Genomic DNA, 13774 nt, shown 5'->3' on the forward strand with positions numbered 1-13774 from the left:
TTGCTAATTCTCACTCTGTCTTCTATTGACCTAAGTCGAAATGAATAATAATAATTGATCTTAAAAGTAGACAATTTAGTCATGTGGGGGTCTGAGGTAACAGTTCATTTTGGAAAAGGGGGTCACTTGTCCAAAATAGTTTGGGGGTCCCTGTTATAAACCAATGTGAGTGGACACAAAATAATTATACAATGTGAAACGAAAATGAAAATAGTGATAGAGTGCATAAGTGATAGTATTTAAAAAAGTCAACAAATAAAGGAATGAGAACAACCAAGATTCAGTACAATATTTTTAAGACAGTCTTTCTGAAGAAAAACTGACAAGTAGTTTTTGAGTTATTTAAGTGGATCTAAAGGAATTATAAGTAGTTCAAGGGGAGGAAGGATCAATTGCCCTACCTGGCAACACCAATGATTATTTCTCACTGACCTAATTTAACACCGCCCGTCATAGTAGCGAGAACATTGCCCGCCTTCAAATCTCTATGTATAACACGTCTCGAGTGCAGGAACTGAAGACCGCGGCACATCTCGCGGCACACATACGCTATCTGCGCCTCGTTCAGACCCTTCTCCAGTTCCGCCATCACTGAATCTAGGGCGCCACCGTCGCAGTATTCTAGCAACATCTGAAATTGTCAATTGATAGGTTAAATAAAAAAAAAACCGAATGAACTGTATGACATTCAGATGAAATGTATATTAAAACAAGTACTGTCGTTTAAATACGCGAGAAAAACATATACTTCTTAATTTAGTAGGGTAAAATGTATCTGCTCACTAAAGGATAGCTCAGGTGTGATCTATGGATCAATTCAATTTTAAGATTGATTAAAAATATCATAGAAAAGCAAAATTTCTAAATCTCACTAATATTATAAATGCGAATGTTTGGATGGATGGATGATTGTTTGAAGTTATCTCTGAAACTGCTCTACAGATCTTGATGAAATTTGTCACAGATGTAGAACATAGTCTGGAAGAAAACACAGGCTACTTATTACGTTCTTTCTAATTCCGCACGGACGGAATCTCGTGCGACAGCTAGTAAATTAAGTTCGGAAGTGTGTCAATTTTATGACTATGTACTTATACTCACCCATAACTTGTTATCAATAAAATAGGCCTCATGTAACTCAACAACATTCGGATGTCGACATTCGCTGAGGATGTCAATCTCCACGGTGAAGTCTGCCAGGTCATCTTCGTTGTCAAGCACACACATCTTGGCAGCGGCGAGCTGACCAGTGCTCTTGTGCTGGGCTTTATACACCTGGTAATATAAGTTAAATAATAATCGTAGAGCCTAACTGCAATTATTACGATATGAATTTGTAATTCTAAATTCTACAAGACAATTGTGCATGCTTTTACAGCAAGTTTATAAAGAGTTTTAAAAAAAAAATTGACGTTAACATCGCAAGCTCTAGTGACCTGTCAAAGTTTTGTTTGACTTAAGCCCACCGGTTTATATAGACTTGTCTGTCTATCCCAGCAGTATTAGGTGCCGGAGGCCTAATTCTAGTACTCTTTGCTTTTCCTTTAAGGGGAAGTGAATTTGGCGGAAAAGGGACGCATAGGAAGGGGAAAAATCCTCTTTCTGTGCGCCCCTTCTCCGTTGATTAAAAGTAGGCAATGCATCTGCATTTGTGGATGTCTATGGGCAACGGTCGCCTCGCTATTTCGGTGAATTCAGATGGCCGTTTGCCACCTTTTGATATAAAAAACATGCGAACGTTAAGATGAGCGGATGGAAGTTTGTTAGACGGTATCTCTAGCGACAAATAAAACATCAAACTACAATTTAAAAGATCTTTCAAAAACTAGGGGTCAGTATGGTTTAGGCCCGCCAAATGCGTAACATTCGGTGACGGACTTCACGCAGCCGCGTGATTAACCGAATTCATCATTCCCCGTTAAACCTTTGGAAAGATCACCTTAAGAAAAGGCGCTTGCTGGAGTCAATACCGCGGCTGAGACTTTCGTAATCGCCATTTAATATACTACTAACGCCATCTGTTGTCAAAGTTGAAAAATTGCCCACTAGCTAAATTTCACTAAAAGTACAGCAAGTCAAGTATAAAATGATGGAGATTAATTTTAATCTGGTTAATTTAAACATTAAAATCGGTAACACAATTAGGAACTGTCGAATTTCACAATTGTACGGTTTTCTTAGACCAAAATCTCCGTTTAAAACATATCGATGGCTCCTACGAATAAAGGCCAATGGGCAAAATGACTACTTTACAGGAGAGGCTCTCAAAGTTTCACTCATATATTAAAATAGGCCACATACACCCTTTTATTTTGGCAAAAAACACATTTACACTTGTAAATGTGTATTTGTGTTTAGTGCATGTTGTTAACTAAACTAAGAGGTAGCATTTAATATAAAAAAAAAATTAAAATCATCAATTTATTCCTTTCCGCCTAGATACCGCTGGCGAGACGCCGTAGAGCTAGACCTGCTGGAGCTACAAGCGATGGACTGGCAGGAGAAGGCACAGGACAGGCGACTCTGGCGATCTCTTGTGTCGGAGGCCAAGACCCACTTTGGGGTGCTGCGCCAGCGGATTAAGTAAGTAATTTATTACTTTGGTCCTTATATGTAGGACCCATCGATAGTTATCTCTGCCTTGTTCAAAGATGATCAGAGGGATGACGATGTGTTTTAAACAGAGATTTTGGTCTCAAAAACCCGCGGATAGACATCTATGTTGTACCTTTCCGAATGCGCCATCGCCGAGTTCTCCTATCATGTCCCAGTGCTCGTTGGGATCGCTGTTGTCGCGGATGTTGCTGAACACCTTCTTCTTTTTCGCGTCATTTCCGCTACCGAGGTGCAGCACCTGAAAAATTTACAATTTAACGGCATTAATTTTCCGACCGATTGTGATTTGGGTACTTTCCTACTGATAGTTGCACTGATCACGTGACTTTATCACTACAATCACTAGTTAAAAATGGACTTTATATATTGAAACTAAATCAACAATAACTTTTCATTTGAGTTTAATACCGGACACTATTTGTCCGACAGACAGGTCACAATTTACCTACGCAAATTACAACTGAATCAATTTCGAGTGAAATTTTATTCAGTTCGTGTTCTCCGGTTTACAAAAGTACAGTCAGCATTGCAAGCCGTGACATGTTTTGCTTTTATTTTGGAATTTGAACAATCTTATTCATTGCATTAAAATATAAGGAGATTTTTTCATATTTCCTATTGTTTATTGTAACCATAGGAACGTCGGTGACTCAGAGGTAAAGCAGATTTTCAATTTACGTATGTACATTTATCCGAAGTTCTTACGGTGAAGGTTTTTCTTGTTTGTTGTAACCTGCACATATCTGAGAAGAAATTCCAAGATATGTCTGAAGTCAACCCACATTGGGCCAGCGTGGTTGACTATGGCCTTGTCACCCCTAATTTAGGGTAGGCTCCGAGCCCCTCAGTGGGGACATATAGTGGGCTGATGATGATTGTAACCATTCCTAATATGGTGAGGCTTGTGCTCGGATTTTATTTACTATAATAGTCGAATAGATTGGAATACTCCGACCCTTAACTTAGATTGGCGTATCAATAAATATTAGAGTTTATCAAGGAATATGGTTAGTATTGGAAATCTACAGTTTAAACATGGTTATTACCTTTTTGAGATTGTTAAAAAACGACATGGTGTTGTTGTGCGCGTGTCGGCGGCGCGCGGCGCCTCAGCCGCCAGATGTCATCCTGCGCTGCCTCCCATTCACCTGCAACACATAAACCAAACACGTCAATTTTAATACGAGAAGGAAAAACTTTACACCATTTTTAAATATGAAATTTGACACAGTTAACGTTACTGTGGAGATATGCTTAAAGTTATTCTTATAAAAAAATCTTTGATCGGTAACCACTAGTTTGTTGTTTTTATACCCTAGTTGTCGCCCGCGACTCCGTCAGCGCGGAATTGAAAAAAAAACTTAAAAAGTAACCTGTGTTCTTCCAGACTATGATCTACCTTATCTAGACCTTTGCCAAACTTCACCGAGATGCGTTTAGCGCTTCCGAAGATACCTTCTAACAAACATCCATCCATCCAAACATTCGCATTTATCATATTACTAAGAAGTAAGATATCATGTACGGTTTTTTTTTTTTCAGAAATTTGAATGACGTTCAAGCTAAATAAATTAATTTCAGCATAAATACGTTTTCAGTGTATTTTAAGATAGTGAAATAACTTAGAATAAAGATGTATTACGTAAAAAAGTACTAGGAGAACATAAAACAGGCGTTCGAAGCGTCAAAAATATTCATTAAAAACCAACGCAGCTCAGAGGAGAGAAGCACCCATTTGTTAAAAACACGTAATAACTAACCTTGTATAACGTCCTTGCTGAGATAACGAGGACGTACGCAGAATTGTCAACTCTATCCTTATAACCTTAAAATCTATTTTTGTCTGTCAAGTGCTCCGAGTTTCGGAGGAAATAAATCGCGAAAATATTCTCGGAGTTTTGCGTGTGGTACAAGTTAAAAGCAATCGGAGAAATATACAAAAAATACTGAACATATTTCATGAGATCATCAGATATGTTGAATTATCATTATTTTATAGAACCTTTAATACTTTTTTTAAAGAAAGTAGATTAAAAGATGGTTCGTAGCCAATGTTTTGTGTTTCAATAGTTTACAAAAGCCATAATTGTGATTCATTCCATAATATTTTTGTTTAGTAAAGACTGTAAAGTTTTCAAAACTTTAGATTTATTTTCATATTTTACAAACAAAATAAATAAAAGGTCTTAACATGACACAGAGTGGCGATTTTGAAATTACTTGATATTTTAGTTACTCTATATTTCCTATAACGAAATTGAAAATTCTTATACTAATATTTATACTTATAAAATACTATACTATTATTTGTAAACTTGTCATAATTATTCTTACACTAAAGAGTTGTTTAATCATTGCTTATGAAATTCTTTAAAGTCGATATGTCTCCCCCTTTAAAGTAAGTCCTTAACATTAGAAGTGTCGCAACATAAGATCCCCCTAGAACTGCCGCCGAACATATTTTATTATAAAGACACGCCATCGCTTATAACTTGTACCAGACGTCTAAATGAGTCATTAAATTGATATTATTATTATCGCGAGCATGTTTCCGTTGGCGGTGTCAACGCGCCTCGCTATCAAACTGCCATTTCCACTTCGATTCCGTTCACACTGTACCAACTAACTACACATATTTAAGATAAATAAACTATTTTTTTATTATCTTTATTAACCTTTTCCCTCGACTTTGTCCTGCATTGATGTCTCTATACTTGACAACCATTAAAAATACTATTTGATAATACATTCACCATTTAAATCGATAGATGACGCTGGTTATAAACTAAGGAGGTTTTAATTAAATTTTGTTGATGTAACATGACTAGGAAAATAAAAAGAAACCCAAAATATTGACTTGATATGGAACTAATTTCTTCATGCACATTGGAATATGTTGTTAGAACCCGATTGAGGCACCCTAAAGCCAGGATTTTTATATACTTTTCATGAAAATAATGCTATTTTAATTGAACCAACCGTGTGTTCCCATTCTTATATGGTTTTCAAAGAGAGATAATATGTTTTTGCATAGATATCTGCAATGAAAACACACATAAAGACAATTTCAATGACCAGAGGATCTAAAAGTACCAGGAAAACATGACAAGCTAGTACGTAACACTACGACAGACTTCGTAAATAGATATGATGTCATCGTGACTAAGTCTGAGATCGACTACGTCATAGGTATGAGTGTTGTGAAACTGCATTGTCTGTAATATTAATGTATGAATAAGAGAGAAAAAAGTGCATATATTGGTCCATCCCATGAAAACAATTATACGTGTTTAGAGCCTATTTCACAAAATCCAAGTAAAGTACTGAATAACTAAATCATACTAATATTTAGATGGATGGATGGATGTTTGTTTGAAGGTATCTCCAGAATGGCTCAACGGATCTTGATGAAATTTGGCACAGATGTAGAACATTGTTTGGAAGAACACATAGGCAACTTACAAAGTTTTTTTTTAATTCCGCGAGGATGGAGTCGAGGGCGACAGCTAAAAAAGAATTAAATAAACTAACACATAATACTTCATGTCAAAATACAGCATTTCACAGCTTATTTGGAGACTAGCGTTTGTGAGTGACTTCACCCACGAGGAATTAGATAAGAACTTAATTAGTAGCCTATATGTTCTTCCAAACTATGTTCTACATCTCTGCCAAATTTCAGCGAGATCAGTTTAACAGTTCTATCAAAACAGTCACATTTATGACATTATAGTATGATTGAAGAAGGCAATTAACTTTATTTGATAAACAAGTTCCAAATAGCTTATTCATGACTTGGACATTGTAAAAGATGCCCTAAGATATATAACTGTTTACGTCGATTTGTTCTATATATCCAATTTCTTGTGCTAAAGCAGAGCTTGCACTCGGACTAAGCGAACCGAATTATCAATCCTTCAGATCAATCCGAATATACAGAGCTGGGCATTAACTCGTTAATCCGTTAATCGTTAATTAACGAAGTTAACATTTTCCTTAACGGATTAACTTTTAAGTTAAATTCAAAAAGTGTTAACGCTCTTGTTAACTTCCGTTAAATTTCACTTCCGTTAATTTAGTCCGTTAATTGTAACAATAGACACTTATTGACGTGTTGTCATTTTATTTAAATTATGCATCAGGCTACATTCGTAAGTTCGGCTATGTTCGGGGACCGTCGGCGAGTCGAATGGTGACCGAGAACGAGAGAGAACGAGAACGAGCGAGTGCGAGTGTATGTAGGTTATACAATACACCGAGCGGCCGGGAAAGACTTGATCAAAAGAGTACCGCAGAATCCTTGTTAGAAAATAGTGACGATTTAACCAAACTTACCTCTATCAAATATTGCGAAGTTTAGGCGCTAGACACCTTCAAAGTTTATTAATTATTTCACATTTACACAAATATCTCGAAAAGTCTATATTACATTTTATTCACATTAAAACTAGTTTTCATTTATTTAACATCACTTTTTTTTAGAACATGATTTTGTTATAAAACCAACATAAGGTACGAAAGTACTTTATTCTAAATACAATAATTATACACTTTGTCTTATACGTGAAACGCAAAAATCTAGTAAAAAAGATAAACACTGCGTTGAATTGCAATCAAAATAATCAAGTGTGCATAACTCTTCAACGTCGTAACTAAATTACAACTAAACTTTGTTGGCGACGAAAATGTTTATTTTAATATTGAAGTTTAAAGACGGCAAAAAATATAAAAAAAAATCGTTTATGGTTCATTTGAAAAAGCGTACAAATAGGATTTTTTTGTCATTGCGTAGATAAGAAACAAACAATGAAAAATAAATTTAAAAATACGAAAGACGAAATGTGCACGCAATAAACATTCCTCAAAAACAAAAGGGATTTAGGTGTTTATTACCGTCGTTTGTTTTTTTTGGGGCTTCTTCATAGTAAACGAAAAATAATTTTGCATTTTAAAAATATGAACAAAGGATCAAATGGACAGCCGCACAGAGAATGCGATAACGAACTCGATGGATTTATGGCCCCAACCCTTCTAATGGTCGGGGATGCACGTGCGCTGCGCAAAGACAATAGCGAAGATAATTTGTTTGTTTACAAAAAAAAAGTATACGATAAAACGAGAAAGAATGAGGAAAAAGATAAAATAATTATGTTAGTGAAATAATGTTAAATTGTGTTATACTAAAATTAATATATGAAATGAGCCGCTTATTTTGAAAGTGGCCTAACTCCATTTATCTTCAAATCGAGATATTGAAAGTTTTGCGTTTCAATGAATTTAAAAATATACGTATAAGATACTAAGGAGTCATACTGCTTAAGCGTATCTAAGGATGTTAAATTTAAAGTTCCTGTTAAAATAGTTGCATTTATTAAGTAAATAACGTGCGTTTTCTTATCAAGAATGGAGTTGGGCCACTTTCAAAATTAACAGCCAGATTCATTATAAAATTTGAAGGTGCCCAAGTCCATTCAACATAATTTAAGATGTTTCAAATTAAAAAAAAAATACGGAATTTGTTTAGCATAATATGTTGAAAACACTTCGGAAACATAATTTATGCGATTCAAAACATTTTTTAATTACAGAACATAGAAAATTACAAACATAAAATTACAAAACAATTTACTAGACTACCCCGACGTGGTAATAAATTCAGAACTTTAAAATTTTCATTTTCATTCATGGATGTCTTATAAAAAAATTTGTATGGTTCATTTCTGACAAAACGCATCCAACATATTCTTTGATTTCTTTCTTAACCAGTTTACTGATTCTCCATCAGAATTTTTTACTCTTTTAAAAATAGCGTCTTCTAATAATTTTGTCGATACAAAATCTTCCTGTCTCATTTCATTTAGAATAAAATTATTACCCTTCCGACACTTTTTAATAATCTTGTAATAATTTTGGGGAACGTACAGTAAATTATTTTTTTTTAATGCCGTTTCTACCACGGCTAAATCTCTATCATTTGGTAAAAACGAATGTTAATATCATTAAAAATTTATGATCTATAATTTCTATATTATTATCCAAAGCTTCGACAATTTTCAACCACATTAAAGCTACTTTAATGTTTCTATTTTGCCCGGTGCACATGTCACTTGTAAGCTATGATGTGTTTTTCACTTCTTAATTTTTTAATTTGTTTTAAGATGCATGAAACAATAACTTGATGTAACTATAAATGGAGTTGGGCCACTTTCAAACTACACGGATCAGTTATTTAATTAATTCGGAAAACTTATGTGAAAAAAAATTATCGTTTTTTCTGTGATAATCTGAAGTGTTTCACTGATAAATAACATGAAGTTGTACATGTAACCATGGTAATCGGCAAAAAAATGAAAAACGGAGTTAGGTCACTTTCAAAATAAACGGCTCAAATGTCGGCACAAGTGACCTTTACAATAACATAAAAAACAATCTCAAACAAAATGCACTGAAAAGTAACAAAATAATGTCATGAAAACCCTCTAAACTCTAAAGAAAGTTCTCTTCTTTCTTGTAACATATCTATATTGTATAATTATTGTTATTTCGCAGTCGGTGTCGGCCGAAGTAAATAGGTGACATTTTATATTTGAGATGTATTAAACATACTTACGTTTATGTCCCTTCTTACTGCATTTTGTTTGAGATTTGAGATTGATATTCTTTTGAATATTACCATAATACGAGTATGTCTCACTGTTTAATAGAAAACTTGTGTTGTCTAAATTTAGTTAGCTCTCTAATTCCGTGAAGATGGATGGTCGATAAAAAAATGACTGAAAAGGTCAATTGTCCATCATTGTCAGTGAAGTATATAAGTGTGTGTAACTAGTGCATGCTATGTCATTAATATCGTACAGGCAGTAGTACATCACCCCAATCGTCAAAATTTTATTTGAGTATATTATATAACTAAACTATAGATAGGATTAGCGCTCGCCCGAGATTTCGTAAGCGCAGTAAAAAAATAGCCTAAGTTCTATTGAAAGTCTCGACAAAATTAGTCCATATGATTCGGAGATTATTCGTATGGCCATTTCCCGCTTGCGCCCTATACTAGTAATATAAACCAAAATTAACTTTAACTGTTAACTTTAACTTGCGTTAAATTTTCTTAAATTAAACGCTTTAACGATTAACGAAGTTAAATTTTTATTTAACGAATTAACGATTAACGAAGTTAACTTTTTGATTAACTGTGCCCACCTATGCGAATATATTATATAAACACATGGATAAAGTTAATGCAGAGAAGTATACTAAGCTATTTTTAATCAAAAATAAAAAAAGCTTTGTTTTTAATTATGTTCAAATTTCGACCAATCGGCAACTACAAGTTTTAATAATTACGTAGTACGAGAGAATTATACTAGCAATAAAAAAACATAAAAATCAACGAGTGAAATTTAAATACAAGATTTTTCTAGCACTTTCGACAGTTTTTAATTTTCCTGGTTCATCATTATAACTCTATTTGATTTAATTGAGAAGCTGCAAGCTCTTATTACACATAATTGGTACAGTCACCATCGTTCGCGGTATACCAGTTTTATAGCGACAATCTTTTGAGCATTTCGTACGATTTAAAACGATAAGGTGAATATTCTAACAATAGCTTATATCACACAAAGATAATCTACAGTTAAATAAACATCCATAGCAGCATATTTTTAAAGAAAATGGTGAACGAGCAAGCGGCCAACTGATTTTGCTAAAACAGCAAGGTGACCGCTGTCTATAGACGTTTGCAAGACCTGATAAGGTTACAGATGTGTTGGAAATAAATAGTATTATTTCTCATTCCTCGTCTCTATCTCTACCCAAGTCTATTTTTTTATTCTTGCAAAAGAAGGTCGGAGTTTAAGTTCGTTGCGAGGTGCTAAACAATTTTTCTTTAACTGGTATACCGCGAATGAAGCTGACTGTACATCTCGTCTGTACGTCTAATTACTCAAGTACATCGGGTTAATAAGGGCAAGCCGTGTCAACGCACTAGTTATGTTTAGTTTGTTAACTTATTTTTATTTTATTCGACTAATAGATAACGTTACATTATTTATTATGTTTATACTTTGTTAAAATAATAGGGAATAAAACAACGAACCTACACAAGAAAAACTTGGGATAGAAAGAAACCTCTATACGCAATATTATATTTTATTTTTGGCTACTTGCTTAACCAAGTTCAACTGTTTTAATCTTACTAATGTTATAAATGCAGAAGTTTAGATGGATTGATGGATGTTTGTTAGAAGGTCAATCCAGAACGGCTCAATGGATATCGCTTAAATTTGGTATATATGTAGGACATTGTCTGGAAGAACACATAGGCTACGAATTAAGTTTTAATATTGCCTTTATTAATTAAAATTCTCTTTCTATCCACATTTGCATTTCGAGAATTTAAAAGGAAATCTAGTACAAGTGTCTTGAGAGTTCAGTCGTTTCCGCATCGCTGCTGAGGGTAGGTCAAGAAGCTTCGAAAGGCAGAAAATATACGATACAGTCAACACGGAAAGCGCTTTTAAAGTAGTGTAAATGTTGAAAGGCCTTTTCTATTTATACTGAACCGAGTGCTTTTAGAGCCGGAGCCCTAATTTTAATCCTTCTTCCCTTCCCACCCCTTTATTATAAAAAAAGGATGGGAAGGGAATTTAACGGAGTGGACGCATAAGGGAAATATTCTCTTTCTGTGCGTCCCCTCCTCCGTCGAATAACACAGTTTTGCTAAGTTATTTCAGCGAATTTTCGTAGCCGCCAGTGCCATATTTAGGGTTAAACAAAAAGAATAAATTTAAATGTTTAAAAATAACACTTCTATCGTTGACGATACACTCATGAAATGCAGTTTAGCATATATTAGACCTGGTCACACATTGCATACCTGTCACTTGTCGCGCGTGAGTCCACGCAATGCGGACAACCTTGTTAGCAACCAATAACTGTGACCATCGTTGTGAACCCCCCACCATTTGTAAGATTATGTGCCGAATTGAATGTAAATATAGCTATGTTACTCAGGAATAATGTAACATTGTAATGGTGAAAGAAAATTTAGGAAATTGGTCCAGTAGTTTCAGAGTTTATTCATTACAAACATATAAAATGGGACATAAAAAACTTTTGTGAGATACTATAATAAACTAGCTTTTACCCGCGACTTCGTCCGTGCGGAATAAAATAAAATACACACAAGATAAAAAAGTTACTGTGTCCATCTCCTAGTTCTAAGCTACCTCCCCATCAATTTTCAGCTAAATCAGTTCCACCGATCTTGAGTTATAAATAGTGTAACTAACACGACTTTCTTTTATATATATAAGATTAATTAAGAGCGGCCTAACTCACTTATGATCTTCCGGTGACTAGTTTCGGATACGCCGGGGGTCCATTTTGATGGGCGAGTGTTTATTTTGAGATTAGCGGTCACGTCGCACTTCGCACTCTCCCTGAAGCTGGACCCCCGACGGTTCCAAAACTAGTCGGTGTCGTCACCGGAAGATCATACGTGATTTTAAGCCATTATTAATTAATTAAAAATCTTACCACTTTAAATTTTAGTGTAAAAAAACCTGATAGACTGTCTGAGTATTGACTATTGGTTTTCACTTATCAGTCTATACTCTTTCACTCACTCGCTAGGTCTTGGGGAATGACCTAGATTTTGTCTAGCACGACCGACATTGATGTGTGTAAAAATTACACAACATACAAATAACGTTGGGTGAATCGTAAATAGTTTCGAGATAAAGGTGTGGTGTTTGAAAAATTATGTTAATATTTTGTACAGTCGCGTACATAAATGTTATATAGGAAAATATATTTATAAACGACTAGCAGTTGTCCGTGATTTTGTCCGTGCGGAATTCAAAATCGAGTAATAAATATATGCTATGTCACCCGGGGTTAGTTTAATTTACGAACAGTGAAAGAATTTTTGAAATCGGTTAGTTTTAGATATTTAAATTATAACATAGAAGGGACCATTGTTACTAGTCTTACTTCTTACTAATATTATGAATGCGAAATTTTAAATGTTACCCTTCTTCACCTTGCACTTGTCCCATTTTATTATAACACATGTATTAGTTCGTGATTGTACCCGACAAGCGACGGGTCACGGTTAGAATGCGCGGTGTGTTTGGAGGCGCGGTTAGTTTGTGCTACATTTTGTAACGAAGCCCTAGATACGAATTACCCGTGAGTTAACGGTTGATCGGATTTTAGTGGAAAGGTTAGAGATATTTTATTGAGAACATAAAGTTATAAACTAAGGTTTTAGTTAAAAATATCAATAAGCTTGTATGTATTATCATACGTACAAATTCATATACATAAAACATTATATACGCGTTAAGACTGTCAGCCATAGTAAAAAAATATATTTATTTCATCTTTATATCTGCTGTCGCCTGCGCCTCCGTCCGCGTGGAATTAAAAAATACGTAATAAGTAGCCTATGTGTTCTTCCAGACTATGTTCTACATGTATGCCAAATTTCATCAAGATCCGATGAGCCGTTCCGGTGATAACTTCAAACAAACATCCATCTAAACATTCGCATTTATATTAGTAAGATACGAGCTGTCACCCGCTATTCCTTCAACAAAACTTCAACCTTAGTTCGATGCGAAAATTAATTCCTTTTACTGCCTATCTCATGTTTATTTCAACTATATTTCGTAAAATCGAAACAAACCGTCGCGTGACCATTTATAACTAAATAGTTCGTACAACACAATTTCCAACTCTTTATTGACAAGGTTAAATATTTTAATACTCGTTATTAACATTATGTAATACATAACATAAATTGTGACGTCATAACACCTTGGTACTATTTAATTAAAATGGGTCATAATATAGTGCATTTTAAATGACATTATTATGTACTTCCAGCTGCGACTTTTTTGGCCCGGTGAAAAGCTATCTTGCTATCGCGGACAAGTTACCTCCAATACGACTAATGTTGATACTTTTTGGACATCACATGAGGTTTTTTTTATATGAAAGCAAACGGTCACCTGAATTTGCTAAAAATAGCGAGACGACCGTTGCCCATAGGCATCCCCGCAAATGCAGATGCGTTGCCTACCTTTAATCAACAGAGAAGGCGACGCACACAAAGAGGATATTTCTCCTTCTTATGTGTCCTCTCTTC

At 34.7% G+C, this 13774-nt stretch overlaps 1 protein-coding gene across 1 annotated transcript in view; it reads right to left on the reverse strand.

Annotated features, from left to right (window-relative positions):
* LOC106709645 (serine/threonine-protein kinase 10) overlaps positions 1-13774 on the reverse strand; it is a 42913-nt gene that overhangs the window by 22902 nt on the left and 6237 nt on the right. The window contains exons 2-5 of the mRNA XM_045684879.1: positions 3663-3764; positions 2729-2854; positions 1102-1275; positions 433-631 (exon numbers count right to left, since the gene is read on the reverse strand). Coding sequence (XP_045540835.1) covers positions 433-631; positions 1102-1275; positions 2729-2854; positions 3663-3689 — 526 coding nt within the window. The 5' untranslated portion in view covers positions 3690-3764. The remainder of the gene's footprint in view (positions 1-432; positions 632-1101; positions 1276-2728; positions 2855-3662; positions 3765-13774) is intronic.

The sequence above is a fragment of the Papilio machaon genome, chromosome 28 (genome assembly GCF_912999745.1).
Source record: "Papilio machaon chromosome 28, ilPapMach1.1, whole genome shotgun sequence".
NCBI classification, from domain to species: domain Eukaryota; kingdom Metazoa; phylum Arthropoda; class Insecta; order Lepidoptera; family Papilionidae; genus Papilio; species Papilio machaon.